Consider the following 23826-nt stretch of genomic DNA (forward strand, 5'->3'; position numbering starts at 1 on the left):
ACGACCCGTTAGTGGGTCTAGGTGTTATGGGTATTTTAGTTTGCACATTAGAGTTGTTGCCTTTATTAATTAATTGTTAAAAATATTATATGAGTTGGTAATGGGGGTAAATTAATGAAAATAATATTTGGTGTGAAAAAGTCTCAAAGTTGTGGACTAAATGGGTTTGGGCCTTATTTGAATTAGACCATTGATAAATAATTAAATCTTAAGTGTAAATGAATTGGGTTGAACCCAAATCTCAAGAAAAGTCCATTGGGCCTTAGTTGGATTGGGCTATATATATATTTTGACTTGGGCTTGGGCTATATATATATTTTGACTTGGGCTTGGGCTATGGGCATAGAGAATGGTATCTTAATTAAAAAGAAAAAAAAGATTAAGAAAATGGTAAAATGACCAAAATGGGTAAGAGATATGTGAATTGTGTGTGTTAGTATGAAGGGCAAATTAGAGAAAATTAAAAGGGAGATGGATTGAAAGGAGTTGGGAGACAAGTCTCCCACATTTTTTCCCTCCTTTTTTTTCTTCTTACTTTCTTGTTCCCTTCTTCTTCTCCCTCTCCCGATTGTCTCTTCTTCCTCCATTGTTCTTCTTCATTGAAGCTTTAAGTGGAGACTATGGAATTTTCAATTTCAAGGGGTGTCTTCATCTCTTTGGATTTGCAACCATCTAAGGCAAGTTCCCTTCCTTCTTGTTTCATACGCAAGATCTTCTTCTTCTTCTTCTTCTTCTCCTTATGATTGTGTAAGTTTTTCTTCTCTTGTTTATCTTTTAATGCAAGTTCTTCAACCTTGTTTCCATCTTAGAAGGCTTGTTTCCTTCATTTTTAAGTTGTTGCTCTTAAATTCTTATTCTCGGATTCACTGACCATGTTATGTTCTTTGATCTATAACTCCTTGTGTTTATATCCAAATTGAGATCCGTTTGTTGGGTTGTAAACTAGACATCTTAAGCTTCATTTTAGACACAAGAATCGAATTTTTTGACTAAGATTTGATCATGTTATAGCCTTGTAAATCCCTGCTAAGATCTGGAAATTTTACTGCTTTCGAGTAAACTGACCTTGTTGTACTCTTTAGGGTATAACTCTCTGTGATTATATCCGATTCAAGATCCGTTTGTTTCTATATAAACTAGACTTGATAATCTTCATTTGGTAAATTTTTTAGAATTTTTGGCTGTGTTTTGAGCCTACAGTATCCTTGTAAATTCTTGCCCAGAATCTGGAAATTTTCTGCTCTGTTTTTGAATAATCTGTTCTTGCTTCGATTTTTGGGGTATAATGCTTTGTGGTTATATCCAAATTGTGATCCATTTATTTTTTCTATAAAATAGACTTCATGGGCTTCGATTCGGTATAAGATTTGAAATTTTTGGTTATGATTTGTACCCATAACAACCTTGTTGAATTCTATGTAGAATTCTGTAAATTACTGTTACAAATTCTGCCTTGTTTCGGTTTTTGTGGAATATTTCCTTGTGGTTATTTCCGATTTCAAATCCAGTTGATGTTCCAGAAACTAGACTCATTAGGCTTTGATTTGGTATATCGTTTGTGGTATTTGACCAAATATTGAGCCCAGATTGGATTTTTGAAAATATGCTTGAAATCTGGAAATTTCTGAAATATGTTGTTATTCAACTCTTCCTATGTAGTCTATCCTTCCTACGTTTAAAATTATGATTTTTGTATAGTTCTTCCATTGTTTTTTTTGAATTATTCTTGATAACCCTCATTGTTGGATAAAAGGGTTTTATTTTCCTTATTTCGATAAATCTTGCAATATTAATTCGTTTTCTTGTTGAACATTGCAAAAATCTAAATAGGGTTTTGTGTCACCTTACATTTCTTAAGGAATGACATTTATTCATTAGGGTCTAGTGTCATGCAAGATTTAGTGTTTCTTGCATGTATAAATTTTGATTCCTTGCGATTATTATTGGGGTAAAAATATACCGTAAATATTGGTTTGGGCATTTCTATAAGTATGAGTCAATAAATGTATTAAAATTTACCCTGTGATCATAAGATAGTGCACACTTTAATTTATGTAATTGTGCATGTTAAGCATGATTTGAGATTTTTCTTAATCATTGAGGATTGACATGAAATGGGGATATGCATATGTGATGCATGATCATATTGATTTGCGCACCTATTATTTTGCGCGACGGCTAAGTCCGTGGATGAGAAAGGATATCCTATGAGCGCTTGACGCGGGTGAGGTGGCCATCAACCCAGAAGGCGTGGCTCAAATTGTTATCATTTGTTGATGTATTTTCATGATGCATATATATTCATGAATGGATATATATATATATATATATAGGCCGTGAGAGCCTTGAGAATTATGCGGAAAAATTCCCTACTATTGGTGCATATGCATGAGCATGGGAACGAGTGCATAATATATGTAATAATCACGGCATGGGAAATTAATGTAAACGGAGAACTTATGAGTCGCGTTATACTAATATCTCCTCATAGAGTTGTTTATTCTATCTTGATTATCCCTGCCTTTGATTCTATATCTCCATGCTTTATAAATACACTTGCTGAGCCTTGTGGCTCACCTTGTTTACTCTCATGTCATTCCAGGTACAAGTAGAGCAGTGGTTGAGGGCGAGCCCAGTGGGGCTAAAGCCCAGGGTTAGAAGTGTACAGAGACCTTCCAAATTAGATGGTTTATGTTAGCATTTGTGATGAGGGCAAGTGTGAGGAAATTTTATGTTGTAAAATTTGTTAGTGCCCTTGTATTTCATTTTGTTTAGACTATGGTCTAAGATGTTGTAAACCTTTATGTTAGCTTCCGCTGTGTTTATCTAAGGATAGTATTATGGTGTTGTATGTTATTGTTCTATATCACACTTGTGATGACCTCCTTTCGGATATCCTATGCTAGCGGGACTATCCGGTAGTGGGCCACTACAGAAGATTTGAATTAAGGGAGGGAAAGAATGAGGAAAAGGGAGAATGATAGATAGAGAGAGAGAGAGAATAACAAAAAGTGGAGGGAAAAGATCAATCTCATTCACATGATGATCCCCATCCTCTGACATGGCTTATTTATAGCCATCCATACACAATTCCGGAGTGTACCACTCGAGATAGCCTAACTACTATAACTACTAAGTACAAGCAACAATAAGAGCAATAGCAGGGAAAAAAACACAATTACAAGACTGTTGTTAGGACTGTGACAATTTCCCCCCCTCTTGAACAACTTCTTGTCCTTAAGAAGTTACAAAAGTTGAGCAACCCGCGAAAAATGCTTGAGTAGGTCTAGCAGGTATTCCCAAGACGTGTGGTCGGGGTGGAGGTGAGTCTATTGGACTAGTACTTGTATCAGGGGCGCTGAATTGTGATAGGTCACCCTTCTCTCCAATATTGCTCGGGGTTCCAGTATGACTGGTTTGTCATGACCCTAAGAGCAATAGATGGGCATTATTGTAATAGGGTATAATAGTTTGTTAGGGATATTTTTCAATTTGTTAGAATTTCAGTTGTTCTGCACATGGGTGCATGGTTGAGGCCAAACGGATTGCACAATGGGTGCAAGAGTAGTGAGACTATAAATAATTTACTGTTGTAGGAAGAAAACATGCTTGAATTGATATTGAATCTCTCATTTTTCTCTCTAGAATTCTCTTCCATTCTCCCTCTCGTTCCCTGCTGCTATTCTCCCTTATTTCTCTCTAAATTTCCTCCCCCATTTCTGTCCAATTTCCCTCTTGAATCATTATGTTCTCAATTCTATTCAATTGAATCATTCCGATTGCCAATCCAACCCTGTTATGAACCCTAGGTTCATGACAAATGGTATTAGAGCGGTCATCCTTGGTTGTGTCTTCCGTAAGGTCATTTACTTCTTAGCAACAAGGTAGGCTATAATCTTAGGAGATATATCAGACGGTTTTGATGGTGAATTCAACAGAGTAGGCGAATCGTAGGAAGCTACAACATAGGAGCCAACGACTGCAATAGAACTGACGATCAATGGTCACGATCAGATCTGGAGGTTGCTGATCTATAGTGATGGGCAGTCATTTTTGCGATCAGTTGGGAATTTTGGATCGCTGATGCAACAGAAGTTATCAAGCTAACCAAGTTGAAATTGAGAGAGCATAACAATTCTCGGTTTGAAATTAAGAGGCGAAACACAGTAGGCGATTAATTATAGACTCGGAATCGAAGACGTAGCGGAAGAGTGATGTGATTCTGATGATCGTTGACTATCGGCGATAGCTATGTCTTGATGAATTCAATCAGGTGAGCTTCGCTGTGATTCTGAAAAGCGTACAACGAAGCCGGTGGACCATTGGACGGTGACTGGACATGAACGGACCAGCGTTCATGAGTAGGCGGAAGTCTGTCGAAGGGCGATGTTGACTGCTAGGAGTTTGCGATTGGAGTGGACAACGAGTGCAAAAGTTCCGAGGTGATAGCGAGTCAGTTGGTGTTAACGCGGATGGCCAGGAGACTCGCTACCAGAGCAGAAGGTTGGTACGAGAGCTCCGTTGTAGTTGGCGACGCGGATGAGGAAGGTGTTGCAACCATTATCAAACGCGACCAGTGAGTAGGCAGAACCAAAGGAACGATTCGAGGCGAGTCCAGCAGTCCAGACGAACGGTTCTAGGCTTTCGATTCCTCTTACCGATGATAATTGCTGTCAAGCGATTCCTCGCAAGTAGATAGCGAACAGTGCAGGGGCTTAGATGAACAATTTGGATTGAGTGAGACGAAGGTGCCAATTCTGACAAGGAAGGACGGCGTGAAGTGGGAATAGGTCTGGGTCTCAGTTAAGAAGTCCAGCAATTTCGGTATTTGATTCTAGCAAAGCTCGTAGCAGTTGGGAGTGGATTTTTGAAGGCGAATTTGGATGGGTGATTCTTGGCTTTGAATTCCGACGTTGCTTTGTGGTAATTTCGATCCGACTTCATTAAGGTAGATCATAACGGAGCAGTAATTTCAGGCAGTGGATTCCAAGAGGTAGATTTCGACTGTGAATTTTGGCTAACTTGGTTCGAATTGGAAAGGCAAAGAAGAACGGGTGCCTTAGCTAATGAATTACGTTGAGACGAATATAGTTTAGAGCCGATTAGTTCACGGAAGGGTGTGGATTCAGTATGTATAAGACTCCTACTCCTTGGTCACAGAAGTGTACTTCTTCCACTAAATTGACCATGGGGAGCAATGCATGTATGAGACCAAAGGAGTCTCAATTGCAACCGAATGATGCTGCATTTTCAGTGGGATGTCCTGCTCGTGAAGCAGTGAGCACATGAGACAATCGAAGACTCAATGGCAGCAGAAGAAGGCTGCATTTTCAGCTGGAAACAACAGGACTCATGAGCAGTTTAGCCAGAAAAATTAGGCATGGGGAAAGTTGGATAATGAGTCTAGTCGAGTTGACAAGGAAACAACCAGTGGGATTCATGGAGCGTGCAAGGAATTCGGTCATATGTTGCATGAGCAGCTGCAGGAGTTCGCGATGATACTGATTAAAAAGTATCACTACAGCTTTTTCGTCAAATTTTTCGATGATTATTGTAGAAGTCTTAACAAAGAGGACTTCCTTAAAATGGAGTAGCTGAAAAAGGAGTACCCTAATTTAGGCAACGGAATTGACAAGGAAGGTGGTTGTAACGACAATGCTAGTAGCAACATCAATTATGGGGGTTTGGTCTAGGGTGAGTGGGCAAAAGGAGAATTAAAGGAACACACCGATTCCTTTGGAAAAGAAGTTCTCGATGGTGATATTTTTGGGGTTCTGCAACAAGATCAGTCTAACTTTGAGGAAGAAGGAGAAGAGAAGGTGGAAGGAGATTGAGGAAGAGGAATTGGAGGACGGTATTTAATCAATTGACAGTCTCTCAAGCACTCCCACTGGTGCTGAGACTCTTGATGCTATTGATCTACGAAAACAATAGAGGAAGGAGCCTGAAAAGCCTATTTACCTAGTACTTGAGGAGAAGGACGAAAGGATTGCACCAGGCACCTTGCTTGGAACATCCCATACGGATGTTATTGGCTCAAGCACACAGGACACTACAACAACTGTCAAAAGCGTTGATTTGCTTAAAGAGAAGTTTGAATTTCTTCCTATAACTGGAAATGATATGGTTGCAGGATTGACATCTCAATTGGAACCATTTTCAATGGAAATAGGGAAGAAGTGGATGGATGGACTTGGTGTTGCAGCTAGTCAGAGTATTGTTACTGTTGAGAAAAAAAAAAAAAAAAGAAAAAGCAAAAGAAGAGGGAAATAAGAGATAATGTTAGAAATTGGGAACACCGGCAGCCTTTAAATCACCCAAGAAACCCCTCAAACACCTCACAATACACTCACAACTCACCCGACCAACATATCACAACACAACCATATACTAAAGAACAGAAATTTAACGCAAGAACAGAACAAGAAATGAAAACATCAAACCACACAAGGAGACAAAGATTATCCTGGTTCAGGCCGACTTGAATCAGCCCTACATGCAGCCTTCAAACCTGAGCACAGCCTTTTTATTTGATAGATGATCAGTACAGCAACTCCATTCTTTCTCTCTCACGATACAAGCCTCTCCCAAGAATGTACAAAGACTACTTACACACATATATAGCCTTCCACTCTCAAAGCTCTCATGAAAAACAGAAAGAGAACATGCGGCCTCTTAACCCCTAGCCCTCACTGCCCTATTTATAGACAATAGTGAAATTTCCTAGGCACATAATTGATATTTACAGTTTGACCCCCAAACTTTGAACTAATTACACTTGAGGCCCAACGCCTATCAACTAACCATTTAACCGCATATAAACAACTGCACAAAATCCTATCACTAACTCGAGACAATCTTCAACAGATAAGAACAAGAAAAGGCGAAGAAGAAACCAGTTGGTAAAGATGGCTATTAGATGAAGACACAACAGCTCGGTTGTAATAAGTTTCTTGGGGATAATAAACCTTTCAAGGTGGGGAAATTGTCATGACCCTAGGAGCAATAGAGGGGTATTATTGTATTAGGGTATAATAGTTTGTTAGGGATATTTTGCAATTTGTTAGAATTTCAGTTGTTCTGCACATGGGTGCATGGTTGAGGCCAAACGGATTGCACATGGGTGCAAGAGCAGTGAGACTATAAATAAGTCACTGTTGTAGGAAGAAAACATGCTTGAATTGATATTGAATCTCTCATTTTTCTCTCTAGAATTCTCTCCCATTCTCGCTCTCGTTCCCTTCTGCAATTCTCTCTCATTTCTCTCTAAATTTCCTCCCCCATTTATGTCCCATTTCCCTCTTAAATCATTATGTTCTCAGTTCTATTCAATCGGATCCTTTCGATTGCCAATCCAACCCTATTATGAACCCTAGGTTCATGACACGATTGGTCTTCCATAGTAGGAGGAAGATCTTGGTTGACTAGTTCAGTAGGGCCGATTGCTTTTTGAGGTAGAGGTACATGGAAAACGGAGTGAATTGCAATTACTTCCATAGTAGGGCAATTACTCCTTCAGGTAATTGCAACCTATATGCCACTTGGGTAATTGCAACCTATATGCCACTTCCCCAACCTTAGCTGTTACTAAAAAAGGCCCATAATACTTAAGGTTGAGTAGAGATGGCAAATGGGCAGGCCAGGTCGGCCCACCTCCCGCTTGGCCCACGAGGGAGGTGGGTCGGGCCGAACAATCAGAAATGGGGGCCCGGCACAACCCTATGACTCTTAATAAATTGGCCAAGGAGGGGCAGGCCAGGTCGAAGTGCATAATTAAATACAAAAATTTATTATTGGAAGATTTTGGGTGGGCCGGGCCTGGGGATACAAAGCACTGGCCCGACCCGTTTGCTACAGTACCGAGTTGGGTTGGGCTGGGAGGCGGCTCGACCCATTTGCCAACTCTAGGGCTGAGTTTAGTGGGAGGAATTATGGAGAAGAGTTGCTGTTGAGAATCTCTTAACTTTCAGATAAACTTCATCCCCGACTTCAAAAGTCTGTTCACTTCTATTTTGGTTTGCCTGTTGTTTCATCTGGTGTTGGGCTAGGGTAAGCTCCCTCTTAATCACTTATAGGGTTTCTTGCCTTTGCCTTAAGTATTGATCCATCGAGACCTCTGCTGAAGTATAGTGCATGACTGCAGGGCGTATTGGGGCCTTGTATCCAAAAAGGGCTTCAAAAACAAATCTCTCAAAGGAGGAGTGGAAGTTAGAATTGTACCATCACTGTGCCAAAGGCAACCATTTATTCTAGCTTTTCGATCTAAAGAAGCAGAGACATATGAGATAGGTTTCTAGGCATTGGTTCACCTATTCTGTCTACCCATCGGTCTCTAGGTGATATACTGTCCACATATGCAATCCGACACCCAAGTTCTTGAATAACTCCCTCCAAAATTGGCTAGTTAATATTTTGTCTTGGTAAGAGACTATGGATTGGGGTGAACATGTACTTTAAACACTGAATCCTTTAGTTTCTGCGCCACTTTAGGGGTTGTGAATGAGTGTGCTAGGTTGATGAAGTAACTGAATCAAGTTAGCTTATCCACTACCACCAAAATTGTGTCATGGCCCTCTAATTTTAGTAAGCCTTCCACAAAATCCATTGAGATTTGTTGCCATGCTTGATTCGGTATGGCCAAGGGTTGTAGCAAGCTCGGGTAAGGTACCTGTTCGTGTTTGCATCGTTGGCAAGTAGTACACTTCAATACATATTGTGTCACATCTTTTTTTAACCCCAACTAGTAGAATAATTGTCTCACTCGGTGATGGGTCATGTACCAACCTAAGTGTCCCCATAATGGAGAGTCATGCATTGAATGTAGGATCCTTTCCTTGAGCTGGGTATCCTCCCTAGTCACCAATCTCCCTTTATACCTGAGAAGCCCTGCGGTTAAGGTATGGTTTCCTTGACCTTGTGGTTGCATAGCCAATTGAGTGAATAGGTCTTTGATCCATGCTAACTGCTCATAGCTTGCTGATATGTCTTACACCCATTTAGGCACTATAGCTGAAATAGCTTGGCAACTCCCCCATTCCTCCTTCCTGGATAAAGCATCCGTTGCCATGTTTTCCTTTCCCTTCCTAAATTGTATTGTATAGTCTAGTCCCAGTAGTCTAGTAACCCCTTTCCTTTGCAACTGGGTGTGAATTCTTTGTTGTGTTAAGAGCTTGAGGCCCTCATGGTCTGTCTTGATCACAAATTGATTTCCCTCTAAGTAGTATCTCCATTTGTCAACAAAAAGTAACAGTACAATTAGTTTTGTCATATATGCTTAGTCCCAAGTGTTTTGGGGCTAAGGCTTGGCTGCGGAAAGTCACCGGTCTGCCTTCTTGAACTATTACAACTCCCAGCCTTGTCTCATAAGCATCTGTTTCTAAGGTAAAGTTTTGAAAAATCTGGTAGAGCTAGTATAGGGGCTTGTGTCATGGCTACTTTCAGTGTTTGGAATGCTTCTTCCATCCCATTGTTCCACTCAAAACTATTCTTCTTGAGCAAATCAGTCGGTGGCTTGCTGAAAATCCCGTATCTTCTGATGAACCTTCTATAATACCCGGTTAAGCCTAGGAACCTTAGCTCCCTAATTGATTGAGGTCTTGACCACTCTAGCATTGTTGCAATTTTTTTAAGAACCCTATCTAAGGTCTTGGCCCCTTCTTTCGCCCCCTGCCCTATGATTAGGGGTGTGCACGGTCCGGTTTGACCGGTTTTTGATATTTTCAGTATGCTAAACCGTTTGTGCGGTTTTTCTGTCAAACCAAACCGCACGGTTTGGTTTGGTGCGCAGAAACCGCATCGAACCATACCGCAAAATGCAATGCGATTTGGTGCTATTTTCGCGGTTTGCCCAAAACATCCAAAATATTAATCCACCCATTTTCGTGGTGTGGTTTTCACAATTTCATAAATTGTTTCATTAACCATTTAGCCCATGAACCAAAATAAATAAAAGATTGTATATAAACAATCTGTTTATATATAAACATCATGAATATACAAATTGTTTCATAATTTTTAAAATAAATTGTTATTATGAACAGATTATATAAACAATTTATTGTTTTAAAATAAATTCTTTAATAAATTATTTCATAATTTTTTTTATTATTACATTATACTTGGGTGGTTCGGTTCAAACCAAACAAAGAAATTCTCAAACCGCAAACTGCATGGTTTGAGGATTTCTCAAATTGTGTCAGACTGCCCCCCTCAAAAAATCGCGTGGTGCGGTGCGGTGTGGTTTGGTTCAGTTCAGTTGGTTTCCGTGGTTTGTTGATTTTTTTGAACACCCCTACCTGTGATGATATGGCCTAAGCACTCCACTTGGGTTTCAACAAAGGTACACTTGGACCTCTTCACACATAATTGATTATATTTGAGGATCTCAAAGGCTATTTTGAGGTGGGTTATATGCTGGTCCGGGTTTGGGCTATATATGAGGATATCGTCAAAAAATATATGAATAAATTTCCTTAGACAGGGTTCAAAGATGTGATTCATGAGGGCCTAGAATGTGGCTGGGGCATTAGTCAAGCCAAATGGCATGATTAGAAACTCGTAATACCCTTGATGGGTTCGGAAGGCTATCTTGGGACTGTCTATATGATTCATCCGAATTTGGTAATATTCGGAGATTAGGTCCAACTTGGAAAAGATTGTGGCTCCAGTAATTCATCCAATAGGTCCTCAATGATAGGAATGGGGAATTTGTTTTTGACTGTGATAGAGTTCAGTTATCGATAATTTACACAAAATTGCCATGTCCCATCCTTCTTTTTAACTAAAAGAACAGGAGAGGCAAATGGACTTTGACTTGGTTGAATTATGGCCTTAGATAATATTTCTTTCACTAGCTTCTTGATTTTAGCCTTCTATAAGGGTGAGTATTTGTAGGATCGAATATTAACCAATTCTATGTTTGGCTTTAGGTGTATGGAGTGGTCTAGGAATCGATGAGGGCGTAGGGTTGATGGCTCCGTAAAGAGGTCCTCAAATTCTATCAATAATGAGTGTAAGGGATTGTGAGTGTTTACCTTTGTGATCGCTTGCAGGGTGGAAGTAGGGCCGAACTAGCTACAATTTGGGGTTGCCAAAGCTGCTTGGCTTCCTTCCTTCTTAGTGCTTCCCCTAACTTCCACTGCATATATAGAATGGAAGTGAGCTATCGTGGTCCCCCCTTGATCCAACAATCTCTGCATTTTTCGGCCAGATGTTAGCTTGCATTCCCCTGTCTCCATCCACCCAGTCAGCATGATCTTCTTCCCTTTGACCTCAAAAGTGTTGAAATCGAACACTAAGGGATTGACCGTCTTCATCCAATCAACCCCTAAGACAATGTGGCAGCCTCCTAACTTTAGGATTTGAAGGTCCTCATTGAACTCCTGGCCATGCATCATCCATTTAAATCCCTGACACTTGTACCTACTAATCATCTTGTTGCCATTTGTAATTACAACGGACAGGGGAGGGGTTTCTTGGGTCCTACATTGCAAATCCAATGCAGTCTTCTCGTTAAGGAAGCTATGAGTGCTTTTGCTATCGATTAGTATCATCACCTTCTTCTTGCCCACCCATCCTTTCACCTTAAGTATTCTTCTTGTGGGGCAACCTTGTAGGTCATGCATGGATATTTCCTTGTCTTCCCCTGCTGTCTCACTTCCTGTGATTGCCGGTTCTCCCACTTCTTCTATCCTTTCTTCATACTCCTCCTCTTAACCTTCCATCTACAATAATTGCCTTCTACATTGGTGATCAAGGGTGTACTCACTACAACGAAAGCACAATCCTAGTTGACATTTCTGTTCCACCGACAGTGATTTCACTGGAGCCATACTAGGGGAATTTCTAGGGACTAGACTTCCCATCGGAACCATTTGATTACTGCTTTTCGGATTCACTCCATTGCCTTGTGAATTGTACTCTCGGTAGCTTTTAGTTGACAGCCGGTGTTTCTTAGCGAATGCCTCTAAGGCCATCTCCTGGAGTTGAGCTTGCTCCGCATCCTGTTTGATCGTAGCCAGTTATAGCATTTTGATTGTTGGCCTGAGTTGCTCATCCAATCCACTGATAAAATTGGACACGAAGTAGGATTCATCTAATGTAGGGTGGGAAAGTGAGTAAGGACCTTAATACCTTGAACTTAATATGATATTTGTCTACTGTTCCTTCCTGTCTCAATTTGTTAAACTCCTTGATGATGTTCTTCTTGGATCTTTCTCCGAACCAATTGTATAGATTGGTTACGAACCCTGACCAACTCCACTCCGTTTTGCTCCTACTCCACCCCTGAAACCAAGCATTCGCTACATCGTTGAGGTATGCGGCCGCTATGTTTACTTTTTACCCTTCTACCACTCAATACTGATAAAAGAACCTCTCGCACCTTCGGATCCACCAATGGGGCTTAATGCCTTCGAATGCCAAAATTTCCATCCTCGACATTGGAAGATTCATATGGCCTCTGTAAGCTCCCTTTGCCGGCGTCTCCCTATCCAGCTTCAGACAATCCTCAGTTTCTAGAGGATCATGAACTCTCTGTTGGTTTCTTAGCATCGATAGGATTGGTGCTATGGTGGTCCTTGGGGGAAATCCTTCGGCAGGCTCATATTCGGCTGCTGGGTGAACATGCTCAAGGTTGCACTCAATTGCTGGCCCAAACCGAAGAATTTGTCCCTGAGGCTTGTCACCGTTCTCTCCAATGTCAGCAATGCCTCACGAGTCGCCGCATTTTCTGATCGGCCACAACTCACCTCCTCCTACTTGATTCCCATTTCCATTGTCTCCAACCTATCCTCCATTTGCTACTGGTTATGGCGTATCCCTACCTCCATTGCCTCCAGTCTGGTCTCCAATTGCTTCATCCGTGTTTCTTCCACCATTCTCAACTTCTTCCGATGCGCTAAGGAGTCGATCTCGATTGTCGATGGAAATCGGTTTGCAGCCACTGATTGCGATTCAGTCTCAATCATTGGCCTACGACCACCTCGCTTTGATAACAATTGTTGTTAGATCCGTAGGATCTAGCAAGGAATTTTGGAGGGAAGATTTGAATTAAGGGAGGGAAAGAATGAGGAAAAGGGAAAATGATCGAGAGAGAGAGAGAGGATCAATCTCATTCACATGATGATCCCCATCCTCTAATATGGCTTATTTATAGCCATCCGTACACAATTTTGGAGTGTACCACCCGGGATAGCCTAACTGCCATAACTGCGAAGTACAAGCAACAACAACAGCAATAGCAGGAAAAAAGAAACAATTACAAGACTACCCTTAGGACTCTGACAAATTGCAGTGTGCTGCTGTATGAATAGGATGGTGGCCATTTGATGGAACAGGAGCTCCATTAACTGTGGTTTACCTACATTTGTAGGAGTTTACATCTCACTTCCATAGATTACCGTCTTTCTTGTAATTAGTTGATTTAAGGGGTGGAACATTAGGATTATGGTATATTATCAATGTATTTCCATTATAAATTCTTGTTTTGTGCAAATTACTATGTTACATTAGGTAATAGACAATTGGAAAATGGTAAACCGACTGAGATGCAAGTTATGACATCTTTGACTAACATTGGTACTTGTGCAGTAATTGTTATAGTGTCTATGTGACAGATTTCTTCATGATATATTATTGACTATCTTTTCATTTTAGGCAAATGAAAATATGGAACACCTCACAAGGAAAGCAAAATCAACTTAGCAAGATGTTAGATGAATGGTAATACTAATTTCATTTTTCTTTGATGCTGCATTGTTTCTGATTTTACTCTTCTGAGGCCATAACTTGTTCAGCATGTAATATAGAACTATTCCTCATGGTCAGGGCAGTACACATACGAAGGAAGTATGGAAACAAACAGCTATCATCATCCACATACCTCAGTGAAGCTGAACCTTTTCTTGAACAGTATGCAAAACGAAGCCCAGAAAATCAGGTTCTGATAGGATCTGCTGGCAACTTAGTGAGAGCAGAGGATTTCATGGCCATTGTTGAGGGAGGCCGAGATGAAGAAGGAGACCTTGAGACAGAGAGGGAAGAAGCACCACCAAGTCCCCGTCCTGCAATCAAGGATACTGTTGCAAAAGATGAGGGTCTGATAGTATTCTTTCCAGGTATATACGTAAATGAAAAGAATTTAGTTGCTAAATGTCTTAGGGTATTTGTCTTTATTATTTTACTGGGTTAATGTAGATTATGGCAGCATAGTTCCGAATGAACTGTTTTAATGTTACGAACTTTAAGATGGTAAATTTCTAGTTTGAAGCATGCATTTTGCTACAGGCATGATCTTTATTTTGAGAGAACAAAGTACAGGGTCCTTAGGAGGCTGCAGTTTCATGAGACAAACAATTATTTGAAATAAGTATACAAGATCAGAATAATACTACCACACAGGCTTAACATAGTTCTGTAGCAGCAATAAATTGTTACATCAATTCTGCAAGGAGGGTACAGGTTACTATTTCTGATTGTAGAAAATTTCTTAAAATTTTCATATTGACAAAATGTAAGTAAGGCTGTGAAACAAGGGTGACTAACTACTTCATGCAGCTTGTCAAAAGGCTCATTCATGTTTGCTTTTAAAGCTTCTGGCTCATCAATTGGCTTGATATGAATGTTATATAGCATTAGTTGAAAATCAGAGTACTGGATTTCATCCACGATCAGTGCATTTGAAGGCCTACTACATAGCCCTTTTCAAGTTTTTGAGAAAACTGACAAATTCACTCAAAGTACAAATACGGACTCTCTACATATGATGATATAAGTTCCCATCTGTAGACAAACTTCCAACCTTCTCAATGTAAGGACTCTACATGTTGCAGCACTTTGGAAGAGGATTTCTTCAGACCAATGAACACTTTTGACATCTCATGACACCCTTTTCTTTATAAGGAGGCATTGCCACATGCCACTGGAAATCGTATGCATATTTTATGACATACTCATTTATAGCAATATTACACCATGGCATGACGTGCTACTAGAAGTATCCATGCTTAATATAACTTGTCAAGACAGTAGTAATAATGATAATAGCAGTAAATAAAGGCCATTAAGGACATTATTGGTTTGACAAACCTGTTACGCTTGTAATAGATGTACTGTTTATGGTCTCTAAATACAAGATGAAACAGATCCATGTGGTTGACAATGGTACCTTGGACAAAGACCTGTTAAGTGGGTTGATTTGTCATCACAGGGAATTTGGTAGTGGATGTGATTTTTTACATGGCAGGACATCATGTGGTTGGACAAAGGCTCACTGAGTAAACTTAAGTTGTCTTATTATGCTCAATTTGTTTTCTTTTCGCTTAATTTTCAGGTTCAAAATCTTTTACAACTTTTTTACAGTTGCTTTGATGAAAACTGCCATGTTGGTAGTGCTATAGTGTAGTTTAGCTTGGTGTGGAAAGAAACTCTGGAATCATTTAGTTATGATTTGTATGGGGACAATCCGGCAAGCATGATTGTATAAGTATGCCCAAATTTTGGTCAATGATACTCTAGTTTAGTTTGGTCTTGTGGGGAAAGCAACACTAGTATCATAACTGGTATAAATGGGATGAGGATTTTGAGTGGAACGTGTACCACAACAAGCAAACAAGAGCTTGGGAAAAGTCGGAGTGAGATGGAATAATGGCACCAGTTGGAGGAAGACATGAATCTAAAGGAATACCATCATCGGCAACAGGAGGAGCTGGAGTTGGAGTTGGAGGCACTAATGGAAGCTTAGAACAACGTTGATAAGTTTGAAGAGGAACATGAGCATGTACTGGGACCAAAGGAGGAAAAGAAGGGACAAGAAGAAGACTCATCAGACGAATAAGAGAAAAAGGGTGTAGACTCAAAGAACGTGACATCATAAGAGAGAAAGTATCTACCAAGTCCAAGGGAGTAGCACTTGTATCCCTTCTGATGAAGAGAGTAACCTAGAAATACACACTTGATTAAGCGAGGAATCAATTTATCACGACCAAGGGAAAGAAGATGGACAAAATAGGTTGATCCAAAGACACGAGGGGGGATAGGATAGATAGGATCATGAGGAAAAAGTAAAGTATGTGGAATGGTCCCATTCAAAACAATGGATGGCATTCGGTTGATCAGATAACTAGAAGTAAGAAGAGCGGCATCCCAAAAAAACAACAGGAACATGCATGTAAAGGAGAAGTGTCCAAGCAGTCTCAATGAGATGACGGTTTTTATGTTTAGCCACCCCATTTTATTGCGAAATATAAGGACAAGAAAACTGATGACCAATATACTGAGATGAGAGAAAAGCCTGAAATGCATGAGAACAATATTCCTTGGCATTATCGTTGCGAAGGATTCGAATTGTATGACCAAAATTCGAATGGTATGACCAAATTGAGTATAAATTTCATTACAAAAGGATGGGAATAAAGATTGCAATTTAGTATGATCTTTCATTAAGTAAAGCCAAGTACAACAAGAATAATCATCAATGAATGTAACAAAATAGGAGAAACCATGTTTAGACTTAACTCTACTAGGACCCCAGATGTCAGAATATACAAGATCAAAAGGAGCATTAGCTCGTTTATTAAAACGACTAGAATAAGAAGAACGAACATGTTTGCCTAGCTGACAAGACTTGCATTCTAGAACAGTTAACGAAGACAATGAATGAATCATCTATAAAAGAGTAGATAAATGAGGATGACCAAGCCAAGAATGAATTTGAAGAGGAGATGCCCTTGTAGTAGCACAAGCAAATGCTATAGATGATGGGAGGGCAAGATGGTAATGTCCTCAAACTCACGTCCGGTGCCAATCATCCGTCCCGTACCTCGATCTTGCACAACAATATAATCAAAATTAAAGATAACACGACAATTCAGAGAACGAGTGAGATGACTAATAGAAATGAGACTATATGGGCAACTAGGAACATGTAAAATAGAGGTAAGATAAATAGATGGAAGTGGATTAACCCTACCGATACCAGTGGGAAGGGTTTTAAACCCATCAGCCACAATGATAGGAGGAAGGGATGCAGAGGAATCAAGATGAGAGAATAAAGATTTATTACTAGAAATATGTGTCATGACCCAAGGAATAATAGAAGGGCATCATTGTAATAAGGTTGCAATGGTTTGTTAGGATATTTTTACAAGTTGTTAGAGCACATGGGTGGTGTTAGGAGGTTATTAGAAATTAGTTAACTAGCTATTATGCCTATATAAATGCCCCATTGTAAGAGGAGAAGACACATTGAATGATAATTGAAATTCCAATATCTCTCTCTACAATTTCTCCCTCTTTCCCTCCCTTTCGCTCTCTCTCTCGTTCAGCATTGTTCCATTCATTCTCTCCCTAATTCTATTCAATCTCCCCCTTAAATTCTTCTCTGTTTCTTCCCCAAATTCCTTCTAATTACTTCTAAGACCCTAGCTAAACCCTAGGGCCAGGACAAATGGTATTAGAGCGATCGTTCTTCAGTTGTGGTTCGTGCAATTTTGGTAGTCGATTCCGACGATTCTCGACGGAATTGATTGAGCAAAGCATCGTTCCTCGGCTTTGAATTCATTGATTTTAGTAGTGAATTGAGGCATAAATGACTTGGCAAAGAGAGCTGATCAGTTCGTAGTGTGAAATTCCAGCTATACGAGCGATTGTCGAGGAGCTTCAAAAGAATCGATCGGCCAACAAGTCTGATCTGATTCCTAAGGAACCAAGGACAGATTGTCACCCAGCAAGGCGTTCCTCGAAACTGATTTGAGGCTACTTTGGAGGACAGTTCGCGGAGCCGGTCGAGTTACAGGAAGCGATTGGGTAAGCGGAGCTGCAGATGATCACGGCTTGTGATTTGGAAGAGTTGTTCGATTTTCTTGGAGGTCGATAGCAGCTTAGGCGGATTTGGAACCAATGGTTTGGAGGCTGAACTGATCCTATGATCCACGGCCATTGAATCTCGGAATTGATTCCGATGCACGAGGAAGGGAGTGCTGGCTTAGATCTGAAGGAGAAGTAGAGGATTGGCTCGCAGCTAAGACTCTAGTTATCTTGTCTGGAATCGAAGACGAGCAAGCCAGGAGGATTTGCGACTAGAGCGAACGACTGGTACGGTAAATCCGCTGAAGTGGGTGACACGGATAGCACCAGAGGCAACACGAACTGAGGAGCATTCGCAATTGGTGTGGGAGTCCATCAAAGGTGGTGACACAGACAACCAGGAGGGCTAGCGACAACAGAAACAGTGGTGTTGGTCGGTGATTGGGCGGTAGCTGGCGCTGGGAGGTGTTAATCTCCAAGCAAGCGAGCACCCTCAATTCGGAATTGGAAGGCGCAGCAGGTGAGTGACCCTCGACCAATAATTTCAATAATTATTATACGGAAATCGGGAGCAACAGGTTGAATTTGGCTGAGATTTTTAGTGATTCAGAGCAGCAGAGTTGATTAATTTAGTTAGGCGAAGGCATAGCAGCTATTTTGGAGTCAATTGATTTTCTGGAGGCTGTTTATCCGTTGCGTTAGTCAGCTTTAATTGACAACTCAGTTGCAGATCAGAGTGGCGCAGCGGATTCGACGAGTTTCATGTGGGAAGTGGACTCCTCCAGCTTATCCAGCTCGTTGGTTGTTGGTGCTTGAGGCTGTGAGCAAAGGGAAACAAAGGATGCCAAGGGGAGCAGTGCATACATGGAGCAAATGAGCCCTAAATTGCAGCAAAAGAATGTTTCATTTTCAGCGGAAATAGAGCCTCAATGGCAGCCAAAGAAGGCTGCATTTTCAGTTGGCAGCAACAGGGACAAAGGGACAAGCAATAAGATACATGATACGGGCAAGGAATTTGGTCTTATGATACGCTAGAAGCTACAGGAGTTCGCGATGATACTTATTAAGAAGTATCATTACAATTTTCCGGTGGAATATTTTGATGATTATCACGGAAGCTTTAACAAGGAGGAATTCCTTGGAGTGGAGCAGCTGAAAGAGGTGACAAGATTACAAACAACCGATTCACTGCCTACTCTAGACTTTAGGCAGACAAAGAAGCATTTTGATAGGGCAGCAGATCAAAAGGAGCCCACGGATCTTTTTGAAGAAGAAATAATACACCAAGATGCACCTACTAAAAGGCTGCAAGGAAATATTAGGGAAGCAATTGATGAAGTGATAGAGGAAGCCAAAGCTAACTCGTTACCCCCGGTAGCTAGTGCATGGGCGGAAGGGTTTGGGACTGCTCCAGATCAGAAGTTTGTGGGAAATGAGACAGCATTGGATCAGGTAAATCAGACTAAAGGACCAGCCATCGGTGCAGATGATGGTGTTGAAGCCTTTCCTCAAATTTTGGACTTATCGAAATTTGAGGAACAAACAAATTTGGAGCAAAATATGGATTTGACTTGGGTTAAAATAGGCAACGAGAAGGTGAAGACAACACTAGTTGGAGGAAAACTAAGGGATATAGTGGAAGGAGTCAAAGGGTTTGCTGAAGAAAACAAAACTATCGTTGTTGTGTTGGTTTTTGCTCCTACTGGAAAATCCAAGTTGCTGTCTACTGCATTGAGGGATGAATCGTTGGCTAGAATTGAAGTTGCAGCAACTCCTAATGCTAATGCTCACAAACAGCCTTGGTATGAGTATCCAAGGCAAGTCTACAATCCTCCATTGCTACATTTTGAGGATGTTGTTGATATTTTTGCAAGAGAGATTGGCCATGGGTTGAACAGGAACACAGTAAAGGTAGCTATGGCTGTAGATTCATTATTCATCCTTGTATTGGAAAGGGAGACCGATTTTGGTCTTCCAGCTATTGTAGAAGGTGGGGGCATCGAACTTGAACTCGATCAGATTTCTTCAATTGAAGCTCTAGGCCAAAGTATGCTTGGGATGGATCTTGGAAACCTAAGAACGAAGAAGAAGAGGCTTAAAAGATGCAAGCAAGCAAGAAGAATGAAACGGATTGAGAAAACGGGTATTGGATGAAAAGCAATGAATAGTTGCTCCAAGTTCTTGGGGACAAGAACTCTCTCAAGGATGGGGGAATTGTCATGGCCCAAAGAATAATAGAAGAGCATCATTGTAATAAGGTTGCAATGGTTTGTTAGGATATTTTTACAAGTTGTTAGAGTACATGGGTGCTATTAGGAGGTTGTTAGAAATTAGTTAACTAGCTACTATGCCTATATAAAGGCCCCATTGTAAGAGGAGAAGACACGTTGAATGATAATTGAAATTCCAATATCTCTCTCTACAATTTCTCCCTCTTTCCCTCCCTCTCGCTCTCTCTCTCGTTCAGCACTGTTCCATTCCTTCTCTCTCTAATTCTATTCAATCTCCCCCTTCAATTCTTCTCTGTTTCTTCCCTAAATTCCTTCCAATTACTTCTAAGACCCTAGCTAGACCCTAGGGTCATGACAATATGCTCTGAAGCAACAGAATCAAGAATCCAAGGACTAAGCTGAGCATGAGTAAGACATATATGAAGAGTACCAATGGGTGACCGAGTAGAAGAAAGAGATCCCTAGGCAATAGAAGCTATGGGGGATGCCATCTTAATGTCTTGATAATGGTCTAACTTAACCAAAAACCATTTATCCGATTATAGTAATCAGTCACATACAAGGACCCTTGTTTTGTGCTATTGATTTTTGTCTTTATTTCATATACAATAGATTAATCTTGCACCTTAAAGTAAGTCTTCTTAACCGTTTCCCAAATATCCTTAGACATAGATAAAATATGTAGTTTTTACTCACCTCGGGTAACATCGAACTCCAAAGCCATGACATCAACATCGAGTCTTCTACATCCCAAGCAACAAATGTGGGATTTGAGGCCTTAGGTGCTGGACCAATGAGATGAACAAGCTTCCCTTGACCCTTCAAAAAGGTTCTCGCCGACTAAGACCATTGAAGATAGTTACCACCATCTAGGAGGTATGAACGGTGCATGCGGGAGAAGCACCTCCGGTTGATTGCTCGATTGGCATCGCTTCTCTCGTTGAGATGGGAGAAGCCGTTTCAGAGATTTCAGACATTATATGGAATGACAACAAAAGCGATGAAGGAAAGAACAAAGAGATATCGTGGCAATGAAGGCGCACAACTAATGACTTGAGAGAATAGGCTCTAATACCATGTAGAAGTTGGTTCACAGAAGATGTAGGAAGAACCGAGAAATATTATTACTCTCAATTGAATATGAACACTGAATTACCCTCCCTATTAATAGGGAAAAAGAATATAATATTGGAAAGATACATAAAAGGAAAGATATGTTGTACACTATACAAAGACATCGAAAGATACAAAGACAAGAATAGGAAATATCTAAATCAAAAACTCTTTCTAAATTTTGGAGATAGAATCTATTTTAATTTAGGAAGATTAGCCCAAGAGATCATACTCCAAATTCTTCATAAGTTTCGAGAATCAATCAACAATTCATGCTTCTAATCGAACATGTTCATGAGCTTTAACAAGCCAAGCTTTATTGAGCTCAAGCTCTACTTGTTTATAAATTGAGCTTCAAAGGTAGGCTCAAACTCGGCTCATTTACCTTAATGAACGAACTCGAACGAGTTTTTGTCGAACCGAACACCGAGTTGCTTGTGAATGGCTTGGCTCATTTGTTATCCTAGTTCTACATCATCTTTATATTTGTACGTATAATCTATTTCTTGCTGGTTCCTTCATTGTTTTTATTAGAGTTGCATGGTAAAAGTCATCACTTGCATGTCTATATTCTTCTCATATCTCCTGTTTTGTACCTTCCAATTATGTGGAATATGCAACGGGGCTTGTTTTTTCTTGACCTTATTTCATGACTAAAATTGTTCTGGACATAGAATTAGCTTTGCGGTTTTATGGTTGATACTCAGCTTATCTTTTTTCTTGTCAGCAGTTATGTGAATTCAATCCTAAATCTATCTTTATCTTACTACCAACCTATGAAATGCTTTACAGGAATACCTGGTTGTGCTAAATCTGCCCTTTGTAAAGAGATTTTAAATGCCTCGGGAGGACTTGGAGATGACCGTCCCGTCCAGAGTCTGATGGGTGATCTTATTAAAGGTATGGGACTCTTCTTTCATTTCTCCCATAAGTATTAAAGGGACCTTGTTAGGGAATATAATATGTTTACTTGACAATACCTAAACTTGGTTTTATGTTAACAATGATGATAGTGTATTAATCTCCATCAGTTATTGCTTGTATATTTTATGGTCAAGTTTGTATCATTATGGTCCAGTTACTTTGCTCAATAGCATTAAGGCAGCCCAAATCCTCTTCCAATCTCAAGCTTGTTATTCTCAAGTTTGTATCGTAATGGTCCAGTTACTTTGCTCAATAACATTAAGGCTGCCCAAAGCCTCTTTCAACCTAAGCTTGTTATTCAAGTATAGAAAATAGAGTATGATCCAGTTGTATGTTTAATTAGGGATAGAATCTGGGAATTATAAAAGTTTCTTGGAATCATTTGTCACATAGATCACTAATGTATTGTGCTGATTTTCTTTTCTTATAAAAAATAAAAAAAAATGATTTGCTTCCTATAAATGAAATGAATATAGCATGAACCTATTCATTTGTAGTTTGGTGTGGCACTTCTTTGTCATGTTCCAAGGGTAATTAGAAGGGCAATAATGTAATTAGTTACTTTAGTTGGTTAGTAGCTATTTCTGTTACAGCACATGGGTGTTGTTATTTTGTTATTTTCCCTTTTTGTCTTGTAGCTTAGTTGGTTGGAGAGCTTTGTCTGATAGCTAAATGAGGCTATATATATATAGCCTCAGCTGTAGGAAGAGGGCATCCAGAATTAATGAATTGAAATCTATTTTTCTCCCCTTCCAAATTCTCTCCCCTTTCTTGATCTTCATCTCCCTTTTTTCTGTTCTTCTAATCCCCCTAACAATTCTTCTAATCTCTCCCTCATTCTTTCAAATTTCCCCCTACTTTCCTTCTATTCTTGGCCTTAGCTGAATCGGATTCTTCTAATTCTCAAACTGATCCTAGGTTAAGCCCTAGGTTCATGACATTCTATTGGATGGAATATATATGTAATACATGAGTGATTCATCAGTGCCTGCTGCACCTTAGTGTTGTACCGAAATGAAATTCGAACTTTTTGGGATTTGGTGACTGGTATGTGTTACTTTATAACAACAGGGAAATATTGGGACAAGATTGATGAACAATGCAGGAGGAAGCCTTACTCTATTGTGCTTGCTGACAAGAATGCACCAAATGAAGAAGTTTGGTCACGGGTAACTCACTTTTATTTTCTTGTCCATTACCACATCGATCATTTCCACATCATTCCGAACAAAATGAGACATCGCAAAGAAGTTAAATGATCAGTGAGAGTCTGAAATCAGGTTTTAATGATGCTCACAGTGGGTTTTTTTATTTTGATACATCTCTTAATTGGACTCATTTCTTTGATGGTGCTTTACCTGAAAGAGTATAGTTTGTTAGCAGTAGTTGTTGGCAAGAAATTTGGAATCGATGGAGTTGAACCCTATAATCTTGGAGCATGGCTGCGCTATGCCTGCATTTTCAGCCTTGAGTGGTAGGATCAGAATACAATATTGAGCAATAATCTTGGATTACATCCTTCTGATATCTCGTTCCTGGAATTGGTCTAGCACCTATTTTGAGCCGACAAAATTTGAAATTCGAAGTTGTATTACTGTTTTTAGTTCCAGAGTTTCCTTGTACAGATTCAAGGATATTAATCCTTTCTGGAGAGTCCGCAACATAATTCAGTTAACCGTCATCATGCTTGAGAGAAAACAGACAGCTCCTTGTTGAGGATTAGTTTTTGGTGGCTAAAGTGCAGGGACACAAT

General features: G+C 40.1%; 1 protein-coding gene across 3 annotated transcripts in view; it reads left to right on the top strand.

Annotated features, from left to right (window-relative positions):
* The window catches only part of LOC127797613 (tRNA ligase 1), a 78592-nt gene that overhangs the window by 36252 nt on the left and 18514 nt on the right, over positions 1-23826 (top strand). For all 3 annotated transcript variants that reach the window (XM_052330659.1, XM_052330667.1, XM_052330678.1), the window contains 4 exons: positions 13657-13722; positions 13828-14117; positions 21942-22049; positions 23145-23242. In XM_052330659.1, coding sequence (XP_052186619.1) covers positions 13657-13722; positions 13828-14117; positions 21942-22049; positions 23145-23242 — 562 coding nt within the window. The remainder of the gene's footprint in view (positions 1-13656; positions 13723-13827; positions 14118-21941; positions 22050-23144; positions 23243-23826) is intronic.

Source organism: Diospyros lotus, chromosome 1 (genome assembly GCF_014633365.1).
Source record: "Diospyros lotus cultivar Yz01 chromosome 1, ASM1463336v1, whole genome shotgun sequence".
Lineage (NCBI taxonomy): Eukaryota > Viridiplantae > Streptophyta > Magnoliopsida > Ericales > Ebenaceae > Diospyros > Diospyros lotus.